Source organism: Sander vitreus, chromosome 3, assembly GCF_031162955.1.
Source record: "Sander vitreus isolate 19-12246 chromosome 3, sanVit1, whole genome shotgun sequence".
Lineage (NCBI taxonomy): Eukaryota > Metazoa > Chordata > Actinopteri > Perciformes > Percidae > Sander > Sander vitreus.
Window position 1 is genome coordinate 14784332 of NC_135857.1, and position 23830 is coordinate 14808161.

A 23830-nucleotide genomic window follows, 5' to 3' on the forward strand; every position below is an offset into this window, starting at 1 on the left:
CAAGCAGCCAATAAGGCCGTCTTAATGTGCAGTGGATCGGCGTCTGCAGAAACATATTAGCATGGCCACGAAAGTACTATTGAACAAAGAGCTAAAGGTAGCCGGAGGGAATAAATTGTTGACTGTAATGAAAAGACCGCAATTATCACTGCAACATTCACGATTAGTGTGAATAAGTGTGTCATGCTGGAGTGGAGAAAAGATGTCATGTGTTGCATTTATTTATTTTTGGGCTTTTCCGCCTTTAATTTTTGACAGGACAGCTAGGTGCGAAAGGGGGGACATACAGGAAATTGTCACAGGTCAGATTCGAACCCTTGACCTCTGCTTTGAGGCACAAACCTCTCAGTATATGTGCGCCTGCTCTACCACTGAGTCTACCCAGCCACCACGTGTTGCATTTTAAACAACAATGTGTCATTGTCAAATTAAGAACTGCAGAGTTGTACTGTCTGAAATCATTTACTATGTAGTACTGTACACCAAGTTATCCCACCGGGGATACAAAATAATTCAGTAGAGGCAGGGATATGTAGACCAGAAAGGGGGAAATTCCACGCACGCTTACCGAGAAATCATTGTCGGGGAATAGGAGCAGGTCTCTGAGAGGGTCTTCCTTCAACTCGTCCGCAAGTTCAGAGATGACTGTCTCATAGTCAAGAGGATCAATCACCTTTGGCTTCTCCTGCTGCAAATGGAAACACAGAGACATTTGATCAGTATTGATTAATTATTACTTGTTACCTCAATACAATACAAAACGATAACAAAAAATAACATATGATACCATGCAATGAGATACGAGTAAAAGTGTTACACTTATACAGAAAGCAATTTGTCTTATTTTGTTAAATTAAACATGTTTGCATTCCCCAAAGAAAATGTTTTTGCATCTGCATGATGAATGATATTTTGTTTACGTGTCATGCCACTAAGTGATCCATCCCACACAGAATTACATGACACCAATACAAAAGTAATTTCATTCACCGGTCCAATGCCCACACACAACATACTCTACTTTGCACACAAAAAAATAGTGGTTATTTAGTGTAACCCATGAACTGTCCAACTAGAACTAAACATGTCATACATAAAACAAAACTACAGCCACAGAAAAATAAATAAATAATAAGTAAATAAGTTAAGAAAAAACATATCACTTCCAGACAGAGAATCATTGATACAAAGAAGTCTTTCTTTTAGCCCATGCTTGTTCTACATATAAAAAATCTGCAAATAAAAATGTTTTATGTTCAAACAACCAAACAGATCTATGTCCTGCCTCATCTCTTTTACTTCGACTTTGTTAAATAATTGCCATCTTAAATCATGATACTATGGACAATACAAAGCAAAATGAACTTCATTTTCAATTTCATTGAGATCACATTAATAACACAGTCGGTCTTCCTCACTAATGCCAAACCACCATCCTGTTTCAATATGGAGAGGGAGTATACTAGACCTAAACTGAGCACACACAGATCTTTTCACCTTGGACAGATTACATTTTACGTATTTCTCAATACCAAACTAATTTTTCATCAAACTATAAATTCTAGGTTTTGGATAGTTCCCAATGTCAACAGCCCACTTCTCTTTTAACTGATAAAACAGTGTCTTTAATCACATCAATATCTACCTTTTCTAGCATAAAGTATAGCTCTTCAAATCCTGTCCTCTGAAATAACATGTGGATATGCTCAGCCCAAGGCCTGTCCCATATTAGCATGTCCCATATTAACATTTTCTTACATAATCTACTGTCACTCAATCCAAATATCTATTCCATAATCTGCACATAGATACTACCCAGCGGAGTTCACAAGGTTACCAACCGACGTCTCCTGTAATGGCTAGTATAGGGACATACCTATTAACTCCCAGAAAATACCTTATTGCTCTATTATGGACTTGTTCACATCCCTTATATACTTTGTATCCCCAAACCCCAGCAACATAATCCAACACAGGACAGACAGAGGCGTAATATAGTTTAGTAATTTGGGTATTGTATTGGCACAGATGTTGAACAGTTTCAAATTACACTTCTAAAATGTATTTCTATTTCATATCTCATATTTATTACCAGATATTGTGAAAGCAGAAAAAAAGACTCAGTATAAGCACAGTTGTGTTCATTAACCACATTATTCTTGCACCATAAATATTTTATTAAAAGCAGTATCCATGGCAGCTACAGTCAAAAAATTCCCTGTGGTTTGCTCTATAGAGTCACTGGTTTTGCCATGACATCATTCGGACCTAAAACAATCGTAGAGGAAGTCGCACTACAGATAAAGTAAGGCTGTGACACACCACAACTAAATATACAGTTTAAAAAGAGAAGTTGTAGATACCCTCTTCATTTAACCAGAATACGACACGATGCAGGTAGATTTTTCAGTAAATGAAAACAGACCAACATATACTGACATTTTATAACAACACATACTGTACAAGAGTAGCCCCTCAAAAGTCGCTTCTATATGTGGAGGCCTTTTCTCTCAAGCCCATTCTAGATGCTCAGTATATAACCAAGCAAACTAGAACTTGTGAAATGACAATCCATGAAAATTCATTACACAATAACTTTCTCTTTTTAAAACTACACTGAAGGGTTATGTAACTGGTCAATGAGTCACACCAAGAAACAACACTTTAAACGTGTTTTACAGATACTGTAGAGGACAGAGGTTTATTACTTTCAGAGAATAGCAACAGAGCAGCAACAGCAGCAGAGTGAGAGCTGGAGCAGGCTGTGGTGAGGAAGGCAGAGGAAGTAATGATCTCTTGTTGGGTTCACACGCATACACTGCAGACCGGTGCTTTTACCCACCACAGCTAACAGTTAACGGTCACAACTAAGAGAGGGCCCAGAAGTAAGAAGCAAGAGTGTAACTCAACCCAAGGTGATCCATGTTTTAGAAAAGCCATCTGTCTAAGTACTGCCCTTACCACCCACATCGTATACTGTTCATATTTACTCCCATGCAGTATTAAAAACTGCCATGCTTGTTCAACAATAATTGATTAATTGATTAGCCAAAAATTATTGTCAACTGGGTTCTGGGTAGCTCACCTGGTAGAGTGTGCGCCCATATACAGAGGCAGTCCTCGCTGTCGCAGGTTCGGTTCCGCCCTGTGGCCCTTTGCTGCATGTCATTCCCCCTCTCTCTCCCCTTTCAAGTCTAAGCTGTCCTATCGAATAAAGGCCTAAAATGCCACAAAAAATGGATCTTGCAAAAATGATTGTCAACAATCATAATAATTACTTACATTAATTAGGCGAAAATGCTAAATATGCGCAGCATTTAGCTTCATATCACTGTAAATTAAATATATTTAAGTGGTGGACTGTTAGTCGGACAAAACCAGCAGCGAACTGGAGCTCTGAGAAATTGTGATGGGCATTTTTTACTATTTAAAAAAAGAAAATAGTCTATCAACACTCTGAGCGATTTCTTGACTATTTAGAGACAGACTGCAGAAGAAATAAAATAGTTTAAGAACACGTTCTGGACTATTAAGAGATTTTTGTCTGCAGGGCTGTACCGGGTTTTACAAGGTTTGCCGAAGAAAAGAACTAAGCTTTGCGGGGACATCCACATCAAAAAAGATAAGCGTATACTAAAGAAAAGCTTCTGTAAATATAAGGAATGAAACCTCAAAGCCGTGCGACGCATCTGGACCCATAGTGGGTGAGATGGTTAGAAAGTATGGACCGGACTGCTTGAGATATCTGTCATATTGGTCAAAAAGCTTTGGCTTTCCAAAAAATGGATCACTGAGTCCTGGAAAGTTATTTTATCTGCTTTTATATATTTAACTGTTTTAACTGCTCTTCAGTGTTTAATGTCTTATACTGCACTGTAACGTTTTTCTCGTATTTTATCTGTTTTTAATTTTTTAATCTGTTTTCATGTAAAGCACTTTGAATTGCACTGTTGCTGAAATGTGCTATACAAATAAAGCTGCCTTGCCTATTTTCTGACATCTTATAGACAAAAAAAACCAATGGATAAAAATGCTTCATAGATTAATCGATAATGGAAATAATCAGTAGTTGTAGCCCCAATAACTAATAGGTAAACCAAAAATTGCTTTTTTGCACAACAATCATGAGCAGATAAATGACATGAGATTGAAAGACATAGATGACAGGGGAAAGCAATAGGCAGGTGAATAGATGAACTTTGAGGTTTTCATATGTGCATTGTGACTCTGCTCTGACCTACGTGACGTCAGTGTTAAAGTTTGAGGGGAATGTCTTTGGCTTTCCCCTCATGAGCTGTCAGATACAGCAATGGAGCATTAGCTCTGCTAGGTTTGCATCATTAATACACACATCATGTAATCTGTCAGCTTCAAAGTATTCTCTTCCATCCGGCTCTTCCTGTCACAGAGCCTGGCTCAATGTCGTGTAACAAACAAATCTTCAAAAGAGGAGGAAATGAAGCACACAAATACCATAAAACACAATATATCACAGTACAGTGGCCACAGACTGCTATCTATAATCATTACAGCTGTTTAAATCACAATTATGACTATGATTTACAGCATATAAACATGTGTAAGTCACTGATAATAAACTGTAGCCATGTGATAATATATAAATACTACTTGAGAGTTGTAATGCAGCGTGAATGTGACTTGGCAGAGACAGAAAGAGACATACTTTACAAATACATACAATACTCATCCGGGTGTAATCCGATCGCACTCGCTTGCTCTTTATTTTCCTCCTGAAGGTGATTTTGCTCCTGAAGCTCATTGTAAGCACAATCAAGTGTAAGTGTGTACACCAAAAGAACCTCCACTTCTTTTCCAGAGAAAAAAGGTTAAAGCTAAATTGAAAGTGAACTAAACAAAATGAACATCGTATGTATGTGCTCCATCAGAAGCAGAACTAACACGAGTAGGTTTCTGAGGTTGTGTCAGTACACGTGGATGTAGAGGAAGTTGATGTTTGATGTCCAACACACACTTTAGCACACACATGCAAGTTGAAACCACACACACTGAAAATCCCCTGCAAACTAGAAACTAACCAACCAGACATTACAGTTTCTACACATCATACCAATGCCTTTTACAATTCAGCAAGACTTTATCTGGTTACAGACCATCTTTTTTATTTACACTCTGTACAAACAGACAACTCCTATCTGCAGTTAAACACTATCATGTACTCACACACACACACACACACACACACACACACACACACACACACACACACACACACACACACACACACACACACACACACACACACACACACACACACACACACACACACACACACACACACACACTCAAAGTCAAACTCTCAGCATCTTATCTTCCTCTGTCTGAATGTATCAATAGTGCAATATCAGCCTGCGCATGCACACATACAGTACATACTGTATGAACTAGCATGCAAACTATCAACTTCCTGTTCTAAAGCTAGCATTTCCTGTCCATCTGCAAGACAATGGATGTATAAAAAGTGAATACAAAATAAAAACAGAGATGTATTCACTGCTGCATTTTTCCATTTAAATAAATGCACACACAACACAACATAAAAATACAATAACATTTATATCTATATTTGCCTGTATACTCACAGACACTCACTTCCACCAGATTAAACCTCATAGCAGAACAGGACTCTGTACAAGAGGAAACAACTCCTGATGATACAACAAAATGGTATATCTGCTGTTAACACATTACATAAGGGTCCGCCAATCAGGCTTTTTGGGAGCACTAATGGATTAAAGGACACATAGAAATTAATGTACTGCATTATCCCACTTTAAAGGGTCAATTCACCCATATTCCAAAAGAAAACATATATAATGTATCACTAACTGTACCTCTAGTGGTGAAGACATACAGATAGGTTTTTATTTATTTGCGCACATTTTGCAATGAGGTGTGCGAATGTTATGCCTCCACCCCATTGCAATGGAATTCAATTTGCATTGAAAAATCACAGAAATCACACAAAAATAATAGTTCCACACCAAAAAAAAAATAAAAAATCAACACCAATATCTCTTTCTAAAAACAGTGTCCTTGTTTCACTTTGAGAAATCTACAGAACACACTGTCAACTGTTTTCATGTAGGGACTATTTATTTGGTAGAAAGTAGTTCCTATAGAAATTTATTTTTTATGGGACACAGTTTCTGGAAAGACACATAGATGTAATTTTGCAATGCTGTGAGCACCATGAATAACATCTCAATTGTATTTGGGGAGAGGCGGCAATCTTAGGTATGTATCTCAAAACCTGAGCAAACAAATGGCTGTATAGCACAAGTCAAGTGAGGTCAAGTGATGTGAAGTGGCAAGAACATTTTGAGGTTAAAGTGTAAAACTGGTTTCACACAAGAATGAAATTACAAAAAATACAAAATGTGCGAAATGCAAAGGCTTGTCATCTGTTTCGCTTGGAGCTAGCATCTTGCTATTTATGAGGCTTTAAGATTAATCAGACGAAGGCACTACATCCCAGTATGTCTCATGACTGCAACTGTGATGTTCAAGAAAGGGTAAAACAACAACCTGCAATTCTACCAGGGCAAGACATATCTAAGTAAAGCATTAATCTTAATCTACTGTATGTTTTCCTAATTTAATAAGCGTTAATAACTCTTTGATGTTTTGCATCGGAGAAAGTGAATCATAATTATGCTCTTAGAACTGCACTCCTACAAACCCATTTAACGTCTGCAGCTCAACCTGCCTCCTTTTCTTTCCCTCCCTCCATCCATCCTCTGTTCTGCAGCTGGCTCCATCCCTCCCTCTCATCTCCTCCTCTCTCACTGCCTCATTTCATTAAACAGCAGCACACTCCTTTATTTCTTTTTCCTTTGATTCTCTCTCTGTCTTTTTCCTGATTCCTTGTTCTCACCCTATTAAACATCCCTTTTAACATTTCTCCTTCAGCCCCCGGTCCTCTGTTTTTCTCCCTTCCTCCCTCCTAGCAGGGGTGAGACAGAACGGGTGTTGATGTTGGTAAACTACAGCTGTGCTGAGGGTACAAATAGAGTACTAGACTGTGGTTCATAGCATGGCTTTCGTCCAGCATAACTGTGAACAAGGGAATGAGTAGGAGGGAGAGGAGGGTGGGATGTTTTGAAATGGTGAGAACAAATCAAAGATGGGAAATGATTAAGACAAAGAAGGAGAGAAATCACAGGGTTCAACTCTTCGCATGTTATGTGCACAAGCTGATCTGTGTCATTCTCAAGCACAGATTTAAGGGCTTATCATCCTGTTAAAGATGTGAGGAAAGTGTGACGAAAACCGAGAGAGGGCGAGTTTGGAAGAAGAGAAGAGTGTGAAAGATTGATAGGGAGTATGAGAGAGAGACAGAAAGGGGGAGAGAGTGGGACAACTGGGACAGCAGATAGAAGAAACCAGACAGAAGTCATCTGCTTTACATCATTATAGCAATGCAAGGTCTGGAGGGAGACACCATGGGAGTGGGGATTCATACATCTAAGAGAAGTCACTCCTCTGATGAAAATAAAACTGTTCTTTGCTTTGGTAAGGCCAATTTGATCTGTTGATTAGTGGTGAAAAGTGAAGGAACCTTTTTTTGAACTTTGTTGCATTCTTCCAAAACACATACACACAATTTTTATGGTTGCTGTCTACTTAACACATCTATTTCAGTCTGTCCATTCAGCTGTGTTAAAGTCATTCCACAGACCATAAGTAGCCCTTGTTCCGCAGCGACCAATTAACGGACCAGTAACACATTACTGAATGCCAATCAACAGGTCAACAACACCAAAGAGGATTGGCAGCGTCCAAAAAGACACTTGAGGTTTTGCATTCTTTCCCTGACCCTAGTGTCAGTGACAGGGTGACAGAGGAATACATAGAGGGTCAAGTCTGAAGGGAGAGCCCTTGATGGAAACCATGTTTACAGTCTCTTTCGACCTTCCCCCAGCCAAATTCCTTTCAGACGTTTTTTTTTTTTAACAGTTTTAATCCTGAAAGTTCTGAAAAATACACAGACCAGTGGTACTATTCTTGCTCAGTTTAAAACTTTTTTTAGGCGTTTATATATTTATATAGAACAGCTGAAGACATGAAAGGGGAGAGAGAGGGGGAATGACATGCAGCAAAGGGCCGCAGGGCCAAGTCGAACCTGCGGCCGCTTCTTTCAGGAGTAAACCTCTATATATGGGTGACTGCTCTACCAGGTAAGCTACCCAAGAGATATTAATAGTTCTTTTAGATAACAGCTCTGCATTTGACTTGGGCCTTTAATAGTCTCTGTCTGCATGCTGCCACTTGGTAATATTATACATTTTTACATGGTATTCATTTGTATGCAGATGATACATAGTTGTACTTTTTCGCTTGATCCTTCTAATATCCAGCAACCTGACTCCCTACATCAGTGTTTCCCAACCTGGGGTCCGGGGACCCCTCAGGGGGCCGCAAAGCTCAGAGGGGGTGCGCAAGGCTTTATCTGGTTTAAGGTTGAGGTAAAAAAAAATATATATTTGCACATGTTAAACAAATTATGATAATACACTAGAATATATAGTGTATACAAAAGTCGGTATAAAAACTATATATTTTTGTTCTCACTTAAAACTGTAGGCAGGCTACTTAGTAGGCCAAACCTCCGGGACCTCTTAACCTGTGGCCCTTGCTGTCATCAGGTCAGCTGCTAGCTGCTATCATCCTCGTTTTTCCTGCCGCCACGGCATCACTATTTTATGAATGAAACATAGCGGAGAAACGTAAAAGTGCTGATAACTCCTCTGTATCAAAAAAGAAAGTAAGGCTCTATCTCGAGAGTTAACTCAACTTCGGTTTCGGAGGGGGGGCTCAGCTTTTCTTAGACATAAGTAGGGGGGGCGCCAAGGAAAAAAGGTTGGGAACCAATGCCCTACATGATCATCTAATGCAATTATATGTCCAAAAACTATATAACCAAAAACTGGCCTGGACACCTGTGTGAATCACACATTGGATCGCTGTCTTAAAGCATGAAACTGTGCTGTAGGAACTGGCTGTCACTGAAAGCGGTGCCATCTTTGTTTTTGTTTTTAAAAAAGGTGACCAACTAATTTAAGGTAGAAAACTATTCCCAACATGACTGTATTATTTTTAAATGTAGAAACTTCAGCATTGTTTTAGCGCTGATTAATCTCTTACTCTGACTCTATGGAAATAGCTCATGCTAGAAAAACAACAGGCAGAGTTAGTGCACTAGTTTTAGTTTCTAGTGCGGCCTGGCCTGAAAACATCAGCACATACTATTATACTCACAGTACAAGAATAAGGAGGCAAACATAACTTTGCAGTGTAAACGTTTATGAATCTAGTTTGCCACAGAGAGCAGAAAAACAGGCACCAGAAGGTTTATGGAGGTAAAGAAAAAAAGGGGAAACAGAAGGGTCGAGTGTAAAGATCCCACCCTGCCAAAACTCTTACATTTTTTCCACTGGGCTTACAGAAACCAGGGTCTTTCTGGAAATAAAAAATCTGGCCAACACTAGTGGATACAGATACCTAACAGATGTACCGACTGTATTGAAAAGAAAAGTCAGTAAGAAGAAACACACATGTACTTTTAAGTCATTCATTCATTGATTCCTTAATCCAGTCATTCATTCCTTTACTCACTCACTCACTCAGTCAAACAACTCTCATCCACCATTTTATTCATGGTTCTGTTTGAATGGCTATTTTTATCATCTTCTCTGTTGGCCATATTCAGAGCAAACTGATTTTTCCCACAGAAACTAGATTTCTCATGTCTGACCCCCCCCCCCACCTCCCTATTCTCCTCCCTCCATTTCCGTCCTTCTGCCTCTCAGCTGTGAAGGGAAACAACCAGGCCCCAATCATTGATCATGCATCAACCTCAGCAACAGAGAAGTAAAGTAAAAGGCAGTAGATGCACAGAAAACAAAACAGAATGCCAAAATTAAGAAAATAAAGTTCATACACATAGTAGAAATTGCTTTTGCCTTCAGACTCAGGACATCCATCCATCATTGCAAACAAAATGCAAAAAAATATATACATGTAGGCATGGGCCGGTTACCGTTTTCAAGGTATGAGCTGTTTTTTATGAGTGGTCAAGGAACGAAACTGCAGTTTAGTAATCCGTCTCCCTGCCAGTGTGCAGTGTGTTAATAAAATAAATGTTTTAATCATACTGTCAGAATCATATACCGGCCCATGCCTACACTCATGCACATCCAAATATGATGCCATTGTTCACACAATTACTCCACACCCACATGCTGTAGTCCCCTCTACCTGCCCACACATGTATTAGGTAGAAAGGTAGAGTTAATGGGGTGTTGGAGGTGCAGTAGTGCTGGTTACCATTACAATGATGGTCAGAGGTGAGGTGGTAGTGGTGTACCCCTCCAGGGTTGGACTGGCAGCATCCAATGACATCTGGTCCTGTCGCGAACACATGTGACCGCAGTCAGCGCCGCCCACTGAGCGCAGGAGCAGGACTACACTGGCCGAACAACCCATAATCCACTGCTGTTGACTCCTAGTCCAGCCTGATCTCGTCCAGCAGTGTAGGTCTTCACCTTGTTTATCCCAGTCAACCTGAACTCAAGTGTCTACCCTGATGACAGTCCAGTTCAGTCCAGTCAGCCCCTGGTCCAGCCAGTGGTGCTGTGCTCTGTTCAAGCCCAGTAGGATAACTGAGACTCCATCCTACTTTGCCCTCCCCTGCCTTGCTTCACTTTAACCAGTCCTGCTTTGCAAGCTTTCTGTTTCTTTCCAGCACTGCTCTACTCCAGTCTCCAGCTCCTAATGTTGCTGAGCTTACACACTGGCAGCCTTACATGGCTATCTCTCTCTCTCTCTCTCTCTCTCTCTCTCTCTCTCTCTCTCTCTCTCACACACACACACACACACACACACACACACACTGCAGCTGTGCACGGTTCAGCCCAGCCCAGCTCATGCAACAAATCACAGTCTGCAATAGCTGTCAGCTGACCCGAACCAGCTGCTACATGCACACACACACACACACACACACACACACACACACTCATATAATTTTTCTGATTTTCATTCTGCAGCACTCTCCTTCACCATTTTTCTCCCAATCACACCAGTCCTTTCAAGTCGCAGTTCTGCAGGCTGTGTTTGTACATTTGCAGTTTGTGCACTGAAGACAACACGTAAAGCGCAGACATGCTGTCCCACACTCTGATTTGGTTAAATAAACTGTTGCTTTATAAAAGAAAGAGTATGGAAATGTGCGTGTTAATGAATTTGCATGTGTTTGCTACGGTTAATTGTTCCGTCGTGGAGGTTGGCAGATTGTGTGTGCAGCTCCAGGGAGATTGTTGTTGTTGAGTGGTGAGAGAGGCTATTGAAAAGGAAGTGGATTGAAAGTGGGAAGTGAGCAGTTTTACAGATGAAGCGTGCATCTGGAGTTTTAGGACTGTAGAGCTAACATGTAAAATTCCACTGACTTTGGTTCAGCACACAGACAGGCAACAGGACACTGACTGGGCTTTTGCTGAGTCTATACAGCATAAAATTCCGTTACATTAGTTCTGATGTCCCCGAGTACCAGCGACAATCACTTTAACCACTCTAATTGTTCTCAGGTCACCGTAACATCTGGTCTTGCTTTATTCTTCGTGTTCCATTTTCACTGTGTGTGGCTGAATGGAAATACATGAAGAAATGTGCATTCTGAGAACAAAATGGTTTTCATATGTTTTGCAGCTATTTCAAATTCTTCTCATGTATGACTGGCAAGAAAGAAAAAGGATCCCCTTTTTCTTCCTTTCCAGTCGTACATGTGGAACCAGAGGTTGTCTAGAACATAGATTTCTATAATTTTTCACCTCTGTCACCCAAAGGTTTCTGAAGGGATGCTTTGAAGCCTGGGTTTTTTGTTGACTGTTCTTTGCCATCTGTGTCAGTCACTGGACTTTAATGTAATTTGGTTAATGTGGGTGGAGCAAGACGGTATCATCAAGCACAACAAACTGAATGTGACTGGCTGAAACAACAGTCAATCAATCCAACACTGCCCAAAGCATACATCTTTTAGAAGCCTTAATTCTTCAATGGTTGTGAAAATCACCACTAAGATACACATTAGAGGAAGTAAAAATAACTAAAATTAAAATAAAATAATGTATTGACTAATAGAGAGAAGTTGTCTTCAAAACTAAGTTTTAATGCAACCAGCATCCAGAAACTATTAGAGAAACTACATCTTAATGCATGTCTACACTTGTCTTTTTTAATGGTGCAATATGACATAAGACAAACAGTGTCACTGTCCGATAAAAAACATGTTTCTGGAAAATTGAAAGGATTAAGACAATTGTCCTAATTCTTAAGATAAATAAACAATTTAAAAATCCATTGGATCAGCTGAAAAACAGAGTTTTTTTCTTCTTAGCTTATGATAGGTTTTTGGAGATTGATGTTTTTTACATGAGAGCAACAAGCCTTTACAGTATACACATGATGAGAGGTGAGTTATGAACACATAAGTATACATTGACACAAATCAGTCAAACAGATAATAATATAACGCAGATGCATCCCAAAGCATCACTAAAATATAATGGCTAGGGTCATTTGAGGGAATGTTTTATATATTCTACCTATACTATAATTTAGCCCGACTGCATGCAATGTTTTTAAACTCTCGGTAGATCTGTAATCAAGTGACACATAATGTATAGACAATGACATTTGCACACTCTTAGCTCCCTGCAGAGAGTAGGAGGTAACCATGGTGATGTTGTTAGGTCATGATTAAGGTCATTAGTGTCCATGCCAATGTGACAGAAAACCCCACCCTCCCGCCCACATAAATGCTCATTATTATAATGCTTTACATGGCTAAATATAAACAGCGTAACACGCACAAACAAACAGAAAGACGCACAAAAGCATGCACACATACCAAATTGCTACTTCTCCCCCACACAGTGTACACATATTAATGTGTCCACTCAGTAGGCGATGACAGTGTATATGTCCAGTGCAATGTTCCAAGTGGAGAAACATTAACGCACCCACCACCGTCCCTAACGCTTCCAAAATCATTACAGCTCACTAAATGCTCTTCAATGCAACATGCCTGATAGCAGCAGTAAAAACACAGAAACCACAGAGATAAGCTTTGTTTGTATGCCAGGCTTTCACAATGGTTCCGCCATGCAAATATGCCCACACAAACATGCCCTGTAGTCGTCAGCACAGTCCCCATGTTACACAGCTAGCTTGGTGTTGTGCTCTCATTCACTCCGCCTGCCTTCACACAGATTAAATGACCACGCTGGCTGCTGTGAGTAGGTTTCCATCCAAATGTTCGTTAGGGTTTAACTAATCATTGAATGTTTCCATTATCTGACAACATGCAAACATTTACAAGAGAGGATGACAAGATCACTTACATTTGAGATTTGAATTGATGCTGATGTGGCATTAATGTTATTTTGTTTAACCCTTGTGTTGTCTTCGGGTCAAATTTGACCCGTTTTCAAGGTTTTTTTTGAATATCAGAAATAAACCCAATTGCCCAGAAATAACATCAATGCATGGATGCACTTTGCAGGTAAAATGAATCATTACTTTCATTTAACTTTGGGTGTTTTATTCAATTTTATAGCATTTGAAAAAAAAAGGTTTAAAATGGTTTCAAAACAGTATCCCGACTAAACTTTGACATAAGCTAGTCTGTGACCCACTTAACATCCTCTGACCTTAATTATTAGTCAAAATAATTCATAATTTCTACTTTTTTAAACAAAAAATTTCGGTATAATGTCATATAAATTAGGTTAATTGACCATAAATTTTAAAAAAAGCATTGAAAACGTAACAAAAAGCGACAAAAACGTCTGGGGGGGGATTCATTTTTAATTTTGACCCGGAAGGACAACAAGTTCATGGTCTATGGCAAGACAACACAAGGGGAAAAAAACATACAAATATCCATTTGGTACCATGAATAAATATGCTATAGATTAATGATTAAAAGTATATTATTATCCATATTTGTATATTTAATTGTGCAAGATAAGTACGTTCTCAGTGGGGCGCCATGGTAGCTCACCTGGTTGAGAGTGCGCCACATATACTACGGATTAGTCCTAACCCCAGTGTCCCGGGTTAAAGTAATTTGCTGCATGTCGTCCCCCCTCTCTCCTCCCTTTCCTGTCTTCAGCTAGTCTATCAGACAGCAAATTGCCCCTCCCCTAAAATATGTTCTCGATCTTCACAAATTCTATAATAGGAAACTAGGAAAATAAGTGTTAGGTATCATGTAATTTCTACGATATTATTAAGAATCAAATGGACCAGTACAGTACAATAAAGCGTTAGTATTCAATTGTGTGCACCTTTGCTATTGTTTGGACCTAGAGTAGAGAGTACATGTCCTCCTTGTGCTTGCCGGTGCTTCCTTGTGTGACCGGGGTTAAGCTGTGTGTAAGTCTGAACCTCTGTAAAGGATGACATCATTGGGGTGTACAGGGCAGTGTGCTGCAATCATTTGTGGAGTTAATGTTTTCCAGCTGTACAGCCTCCGTCTCTATAATCCTTCTGTTACTCTGCTCAACAACACTGACACTGACTGGCGGTTACGTACACTAGATTTGCAGGAGTTTGATGCGTGTGTGTGCATGCTGCATATGCATGTAGGTTAACTATTTAGACAAGAGACAAACATAAGCAGTTTTACTGACTTCAAATACTTCAGCCAACTAGGCCAAGTTGGGCAACCACAGTCCATTAAAACTCCTGCACACTGCCTTGTAAGCAGTTAGCTCTGCTATAGTTAGGTTCCCTGTAGCGCTGGAGGCTGACTCACGGCAGCGGTGTTTGATGTGGTGCAGAGCCTCAGTGAGTTTACTTGGGAAAACACTCTCCTGTTTCCATGGTGACCACAACAGGAAGGCTGCTGTCACTCATGGGTGCTGGGTTCTCAGCAAACTACAGTTTGGCCTCAGACATAGGGTTTCTCTCTGACAGGCTGCAGAAATGGAGAAATCTGGAGACTGCAAACTTTCAGATTATGTTAAGCTGGAGTCATTTTCTTAAAAACTCCACTGCAAATAATGTACTAAATATTCTTTGTGTGCTTCTGCAATTGCTCAGAAGACTTGAGATTGAAGCTCAACATGTCTCAATGCATTTGCAATGACTATTGTTTCCAACGTTCCGGTGTTGCTACAGTAGTTGACTAGTAGACAAGTTAATATTGTCTCAAACTCATCCTGATGTGCCATTCTCAGTAAAACCTCAACCTGCGGATGCAACACCACAGCACACTGTCTCTTGCACAAACAGGAAGACAGACAAATATCTAAACTGAGCACCAGGTACTCTAGAAGATGCATAATTCAAAATAAAACGACAATCAAAGTAGGCTATCTAAGAATTGATTAGAGAAAACATTTTATTAAAATCCCTCTGTACTAGACAGCACCTGTACATTGTCAGATGTTTTTGTGGTGAGACATTTTTTGGTCATTTTCATGGCCTTGAGAGTTTCATCATATTGTATTTCATGATGTTATTTCAGGTGGTTGTATACATTTATGGCGTTAGCCTGCTGTGCTGCAGCTGTGGCAAAATAGTGTTGGAAAGTGTGTGCTATTGACTGTCATTTTTTGTATCTGAAAACGTTCCACAGAGCAGATGTAAGACTTTTTCCATTCAAGCACGACATTAGTCTGAACTGGAGGGGTTTTCTTGATTCTGACTCATTTTGCTCTTGATTTTGTTGTTCCTTGAGAGCTTTCGCTTTCACTGTATCACTCTTCTGTCTCTCTTTCACATGTTCGATTTGTTTTTCTTTCTGCCCCCTTTGCAGGTGGCTGCCTGTCACATGATGCACAGTTATCTTGTTTATTTGTTGAAGCGACCTAATGGAGGAAATTAGAAGCACTTGGTTTGATGCAATGGATCGCCCTCCTAACGCAAACACTGCCGATATATTTGCATGCGAGAATGCAATTGCAAATATGAATCCAAATCATGACTTATTTGTACAACCTGACTGTAACAATATCATGCTGTAAACCTGAAGACTGTGTAATATCTTGCTCCAGGTTGAGCTCTTTCCCTGGAGGAGTTAACAGGAAAAACAGAGTTTAGAACCACAGCACACTGCCAATGCCATCTAGTGCTGAGAAATGGGCACAGCAGGCTGTGTGGAGGATGAGAGGGTGCTGGTGTCAACACCTCAGTGTAGCAGTTGTCCTCACTGCCACGTCTTTAATGAATGACCTCCAGGAGGCGCTCTGTGCTGAGATACTATCTGGTCCTCTGGCAGCTGGCTTGTTTAGAAAAGGAAGCTGTTAAAATGTCTTTAAATGAGAACTAGAGTCCTGAGGCTGGAGGGATGTTGGGGGAGGGAGCAAGAAAGGGGAGATGGGGTGGAGAATATGGGAGATGGGAAGTTAGTGAGTAGCAACTGCCGGGAAGGGGGGGCATTGTTCAAAATTTCCATTCATTATCCTAAGACTCACCTCCCTCTTAAAATTCACCCAGCCACCCGCAACAATCAACCACACCTTTTCTCCTGTCCATCCATCTTACCTACTGTAGCCCCCAAATAACTCTTTTTTATTATTTATTTTTTTACAGTATTTGTACTTTTTCCAACAATTTAGTGGAGATAAACACAAATACACACACACACACACACACACACACACACACACACACACACACACACACACACACACCATGGTTCAGGGGAAAAGTATATCTGTGCATATAGTTATAACAGACAATCAGGCAGCATATTAGCTGACATAGAGCCTGACAGAGGAGCAGCTTTAAATGGTAAAAGTAATCATGGGGAGAGTAACTGGAAGCAGACACTACTTTGATTCAGGTGACTTATGACACATGGGTTTCCCTAAAGGGATTAATACAAGTTTACCTTACCTTTAAAAATGTTAATAAATAAAGATGTATTGTTTGTTTATTGCATAATTTATGGACTCGTTAAATATAAGTAGGATACTGTACATGTCAGAGACGGGATTACATTCCACATCAGGGGATTTGTTTCAGGAACCGTTTCACAGGTGGTAAGCCACCCAGATGTTGATACATCTTGTCTCGTGGTGAATGTAATTAGTGGATTAGTAGTCACACTCATCATTAAAAGCGTGCTATTTGCTCCTTTTAATGAAATGTACAATTTTGTTATAAAATAAATAAAAGTAGATTAGTTTTTATGATATTGGTGGAGGTGGTTAACATCCAATATTAAACAATGTGGGGAAAGCTCTGGGAAACAAGCTTGGCTTCTACATTGTGATGTTGCAAGTATGCTTCTGTTCCTTGATCTACTCTGTGAAACTCCGTAGCTTGGACTTAATGGTGGTAATAGGGCTGGGTGATATGGAGAAAATCAAAAATCATGATATTTTCGACCAAGTACCTCAATATCAATACTGTGGCGATATTGTGGTTGACAATTGGTGAATCGCAAAATATTCACACAATGAGATTTTTGAAAAATATTTATCAGTAACGTGGATATAATGATAAGTGGGTAAAGGCAAATCATAGAGCAGCTAGAACAGTCTGGGAAGTTCAGAAAATAACATCACTTTACTGTAATGCAGCCTTTAAAACAAGGAAAAGACAACTCTTGTGTCATATCACGATATTATGATACCCAAAATGTAAGACAATATCTAGCCTCATATATCGATATCGATGTAATATCTATATCTTGCCCAGCCCTAGGTGGTAAGAACAATAAAACTACAACTTGTACCTGTCTACCTACCCTTTTTCGTTTTCACTCACTGACTTACACATTCATGAAGAATCTGGCCTGTGAGAGGTGAAAAGCAGTAGACTGGTATTATTTAGCATCCATTCAGCAGCAAAAAGCAGCAGAAACACACAGCTACTGTACTGTCACAGAGCTGGTGCCTCATTAATTCACTCTCCCACGTGGCCCCCCTTACCACCCCCCCTCATATCCCGTCTCAGGCCTCAGCAGTCATGCATAGACGACTGAGGTCACCAGCTTCATATGCTCACTGCTATAAATATTTGCGATAATACCCATCCTTTATGAGGTAAAGCTTCTTTTGGTTTGTACGGAAGCAAGGGTTTACTTTTAAAATCGGATTCAGTGCTGTTATGTTGTTATTTACGGTTAAAATGAGAAACACAGCTCATACAACAGGGAAGGTTTGAGGTAATAGCAGCACGCAGAGCAAAAGAGGTTTTCCTTAAATCGTGATTTTCCGTCCAAGAGAGAGACCAATTAATTACAAACAGAAAAGGACCCTTCACTGCAGAGGGAGGAGGTTTTTGCCAGTATCTCATCAAAACCTGATATTATTGGAAAGAGTACTGCAGCAACATAATAAATACCACCAGTAGTCATGATTTCTCTTTCAGCACAGTCATGTCTATCTGCCATGTCTGTTGTTTCTCTGTGATCTTATCTAGGCCACTTGCACAGCTGTTAGGCCTCTCCTGTTTCCTGTCCAGGTAAGCTAGTCTCACTCTCCAATCAATAAGACCTTCATGCTGGCCAAGTCAAACTCTAAAATACTCCAAACTATCCTCTACTTGCACTGCATGTCTGCTCGGAAACCGTAAATACTCCTCAGGCAATTATCCCTAATGATTTCTGTTTCCTGTAGCTCTGTTAGCTTGATACATGTGTCCTCACTCTGAACTTGCCATATTCATCCTAAAAATAAGGCCCAAGCCAATATTTACTTTTATGCATACATGCCAGAAACACATACCAGCATAATGGATGATGAAGCTACTATGGTTATAAGAGTCTCATCATTCCAGCCAGAGTGAAAAATAAATCATAAGACTTTATGCCAATCCCCAATATACACCCTCACAGTGAAAAAAAAGCCCACTAGAATGCCCAGTTTGCAATAAATCATTCAGTCGTGACGCCTACATATGACACCTACACAAAGCCTACATGTAACCCCTGTATAACCTCCACACCAGCGCTAACTATCTACCAGACGCCCACTCAGCACAGCTCCCTCTCCCTGAGGTCCCAGTTTAGGCCGAGGACGCAGCTGTTCTGAAGACTTTTCCTCATGTGTTTTCATATCTATTATCCTGCCTTCTTCACCCCCCCCCCCCAGACTCAAAACCATTCCTCTGTCTATCTCTATGCCTGGTGCTTTTTTCCTCCACTTATTTCTTTTGCAGATCCTATATAAGCTCCTTGGCTGCCATGTGAGGCACTCACAATTGATGTACGCACACAGAAAGATACAAAGGCAGACATACACATACAGTGAGCTAGCGCAGACCTGTAGAAAGGCTTCAAATCCAAAACAGAAATCCCACAGACTCCTGCCGCTAACATGAGCATCCACAAGCATGACAGACAATCATGGAACTGAGTATTCTTTCTTTACCTTCACCTTAACTCCCTTCACTTCTTGAGTGTTTTTGGCTCGGGGCTATGGTTCCTGTGGGACACATGTCAGAGAGTGAACGCGTTCTTTGTCTGTCAGATGGAATAGCAATAAGTGGAACTGGCATCTTTAAGTCAAATCTATCTTCACTCCTGCAACTCGGCAGAAAAAAAACTGTGATACACCTTCAAGAGCCCTAATAACTCAGAAAGGTATAAGTTAGGGCTGAACCTGAAATTCAACCTGATTTACTTGGATAACAATAAATGCAAAAGTGCATTATTTTTATACTGGTTAGATGTCATTGGTTTTTGTAGCCATTGTCAGTAATTTTACACACATTTATTGAAAACTGCGATTCGAGTACAGATCCCTAACATCAGAAATGTAATAAATTCAGTGTATTGTCCAGCCCTTAGATAAGTAGTGTCAAAAAGATAATGTGCCAGGAAGTCACAACTGAAGAATACATATTTGAATCAAGCGTTTCACCAACTGAGCATATTGATAACAGTTATATTTGTATAGGCATTTTTTCATCCAGTTATCTTCTGCCATGGCCAGTTATGCCAGCTATTTCTTCTTGTGCGCTGATACTCAAGAGACACATTACTATCTGTAAGTGAAAACTATTTGTTTTATTTCTAACAGGGGCCCAGGCTCTGCAGACATAATAATGTGTGTGCATGCATGTGTGTGTGGATGGATGTGGGTAACTGAAATGGTTGCTGCTGATGAAATATTTTTAATGGCTGCTTGTTTCTGTCTCTTTCAGATTTGTTTTCTGACACCAGGGCCAAGAGGACATACACGATCAGATGGGATTAATGGCGGGTCAGCCGGGATGATCAAAGCCAGCAGGGATCAGTTAGACAGACAGAGGAAAAAGGGACAAAAAGATCCTAAGAGGATTCCACCATGTAACAAAAAACACGGTTCGGTTTTAAAATGTATAGACTTTGAGGACGGCTTGAACAAATGGTGGACACTACACTTTCTCTTTACATCCTTGCTTGTCTCATCCTGTCCAGCCAGTGAAGACAGTTAATGAGGGAAAGTCCACATCACGTATGACTGCCACACAGTGTGTATGAGTATGTATGTGTGTGTGTGTGTGTGTGTGTGTGTGTGTGTGTGTGTGTGTGTGTGTGTGTGTGTGTGTGTGTGTGTGTGTGTGTGTGTGTGTGTGTGTGTGTGTTTGTGTGTGTGTGTTTGTGTGTGTGTGTGCAGATACAACAGGGCAAGGGCAGCAGGGCATGGGGGTCGGACGGTAATGGCAGTAGCATATTCAGGCCTCCTACTCTGGAATGCAGAGTGAGGGAGAGACACAACACTGCAATTCACTCGCAGAGAGTCTGAACTATTCTTAGTCCAGTATGTGAAGTAGTCCCCCCCCCCTTCCTTACCCCTTCCCTGGGGGCCCTGAAAAGAGTCTGGATGTACGAATTGACGTGGTGTCTATTAAGGTACGGGGCAGGGTGGTGAAACTGGATGGAGAGCTTTAGAGAAAGAGGGGATAAAAGTTAAGCTCTAGTGAGGCAAGGCCCAGTCAGCTAAGTCTGAATGGAGCAGTTCACTGGCTGTGAAGCCTCTCCAAAGAGCCTATTGTAAACGTACATTGGCACAATACATGGAGCCCCGGGGACCTCTCTTTCTTTCTTTCTTTCTTTCTTTCTTTCTTTCTTTCTTTCTTTCTCTCTCTCTCTCTCTCTCCTCTGATGTGACCTCTCCCAAACACTGGCATTAAAGACAGACAAATACTTTCTCTCTAGCCACTTTTCCTACCTAGACTAAACAGACTTTTTGTCTTCTAATACAATTCAACAACTGGCAGTGTGACATTACGAGGTTACATATTGAAAAAAACAAATTTCCTGCGCTTACACCCAGCACACACACTAGTGAGATCATTGCACAGCCTCACGCAGAGTTCAAACAGTGGGGGAATTCAGCAAGAGACGTTAGTGACAGGCTCAGATTTGTTTTTTTCATGTGCTTGCTCTGCTTTTATTTCTGTCCTTTCTGAATGAGTCATTGAGAAGATGGGGACAGACACACAGCAAGGCCTGGCAGTGCACGGTCCTACTGTTATCGGGCAAACACGGCTGAGTCGTCTGCAGCTCAGTCATAACAAATGTCAAAGAGCTATTCATCTCCTCTAATCCCTTTCTCTATTCTCCTGTCTGCATGTATATACACACACACCGGTGACACTAGAAGCATTCACTCAACATGACAAGGAGTGAGAACTGAGGAGCTGGGTGAATGTAATCCAGTTGATTTTGAGAGCGAATGAGGGAGTTGAAAGGAAGTGTAGGCAATTAGGGAATCTATGTAGATATAGAAAAGGCAAAGAAGAAGAAAAAAAGGCAGAGAGGGAGCAGAGCAAAGGCAGGCAGAAAGTAAGAAGTGAAATATAGGAGGGAGCTAGTAGAGGGAAGAATAGAGGGGGAGACATGGTGAGGAGAGGTTTGATGGGAGGAAGAGAATAAGTGCCACAATGCTGATGAAATACGTGAAGTGATATGAACACACATTTAGGTTGCGCCACATGATGAAGACGCCCTGAAGAACTGCACAGCGTGGCTTCTCAGAAAAGCTGCGTGCGGAGTTGTTCAGAGACTCAAAATGTATGGTGTGAGAGAAGGAGACACAGCTAGCATGACATCCTGTCCCACATTGTCAGATCTTGCACAAACACAATCTAAGAGGTGACATTTTCACAACTTGGTTTGACACATACAGTATAGAGTATATGATATATGATATCAATAGGTCAGGAAGCAGTAGACCCACGAGCTGACACAGATGCGAAATGTCATATAGTGCCATGTATCAGTGCTAATTAAGCTACAGTATAATGAGGGTTTCCCCTGGGAAATTGTTTAGCAAAGGGGGGGGAATCATCATCCATCTTATTTTGAGACCTGGCCTAAACAGTGACCACACCAACACTCAAAATACAGCATTTGTTGTGCAAAATTGGCTCAGAGTTTTATTTCATAAAAAATTGTTATATTTAATTTGATGTATTATGCGTATGTGTATGTATTAGCGGAGGTGGTCTTTATTCTTGGTGAGGTGGACCACCTCAACTATAAATCCTGATAATTATTCAGCAAAGTGCTACTTTAATAGTTCCATTGTAATGTCGAAGGACAAAAGCTCCTTTCTTAATTCTTCTTGGTGGGAGAGTCTCTTTTTTTCAGTTTAATTTATACAATCAAGACTGTGATATGATTTTCAAAAGCCCAACTTCTGTAAGAGAATAAGTGTATTGGCAGATAAGGAGATGTTGCCTCTGTTGATTTGTAAAGCAGCTTCATATGCAACTCTATGGACAAAAACATATGAACAACAGCACAGCATTTGTAATTTCCTGGCCTGGAATGTTGAGAAACTATAACTTTCTTAAGAACTGTTAAACTTACATGAGTGTCTACAGGGACCTGAAAAGTTGATAGCGTGCACATTTATGAATATAGCACAAAGATATTCACAATTTCATGTACACTCAAACATTAGCCAATTAATGCTAAGTAATATGAGACAACCTGACATATAAAATTACACATAGCGATGCAATTGGACAACTGCCTGCTAAACCTGTGATTAGACACACAAACTCCCAGACAGGACATAGTGTTTATAGGAGGACAAGTTATCTGCAGTGAAGCCTCAGTGCGATCTCGTCTGGGGGATGAGAACAATCTACCGAATCTCTCATCCTCTTCTCACCCTTCCGCCCTCATTTTCTTCTCGGTTTTCCCCTCTTTACGATCTAGCTCTCTTAAAATGACACGGCAATACTGGTGATGTCTGGCCCAATTATAAGCTTGATTCTGTCTCCAGCTCCACTCCTGTCCTACCATGCTCTGTCCAGATGCAATAAGAGGCATGTGACAGAAAGGTCAGGATGAATCAATCAATTTTATTTGTCACATGAAATCGTACGAGGTACAATTCCAGTGAAATGTTATCATCATCACCCAGGATCAGTGCAGATCTCCTGTCAGACTTGACATCGTGCAAGCAATGACCTCACAAGAGAAGAGCAAGATAGATAAATAAAAAATATATCACAGTAGATGATATGTTCCGTAAGCAGTTGAAGGAGGCGGGTTAGAGAAACAATTAAAGCAATAAGTATATAATGTAGATAATACATATTAAGACATATAATATACATGTATTTATAATATACATATTAGCGTATGACACAAACCAGCTTAATTCATTTTTAACTTAATAACTTGGGAGCGTGAGAGCAGAGGAGCAGTAGATCAGATGAAATAAGATATACTAGAAGGGAAAAAGTAGAGATATGCGAGGAGCGCTTCCTGTTAGAATTCCATCCTAATTGACCCTTCTCTGTTGCCGTGGTAACAGAGGCACGGCTC

At 40.4% G+C, this 23830-nt stretch overlaps 1 protein-coding gene across 5 annotated transcripts in view; it reads right to left on the minus strand.

Annotated features, from left to right (window-relative positions):
* dock10 (dedicator of cytokinesis 10) overlaps positions 1 to 23830 on the minus strand; it is a 69439-nt gene that overhangs the window by 37273 nt on the left and 8336 nt on the right. For 2 of the 5 annotated variants that reach the window (XM_078246200.1, XM_078246199.1), the window contains exons 1-2: positions 10369 to 10736; positions 569 to 688 (exon numbers count right to left, since the gene is read on the minus strand). In XM_078246200.1, coding sequence (XP_078102326.1) covers positions 569 to 688; positions 10369 to 10527 — 279 coding nt within the window. In that variant the 5' untranslated portion in view covers positions 10528 to 10736. Of the gene's footprint in view, positions 1 to 568; positions 689 to 4699; positions 4955 to 10368; positions 10739 to 23830 lie in introns of those variants that run through there. The other 3 variants (XM_078246203.1, XM_078246202.1, XM_078246201.1) reach the window with 3 other exon arrangements.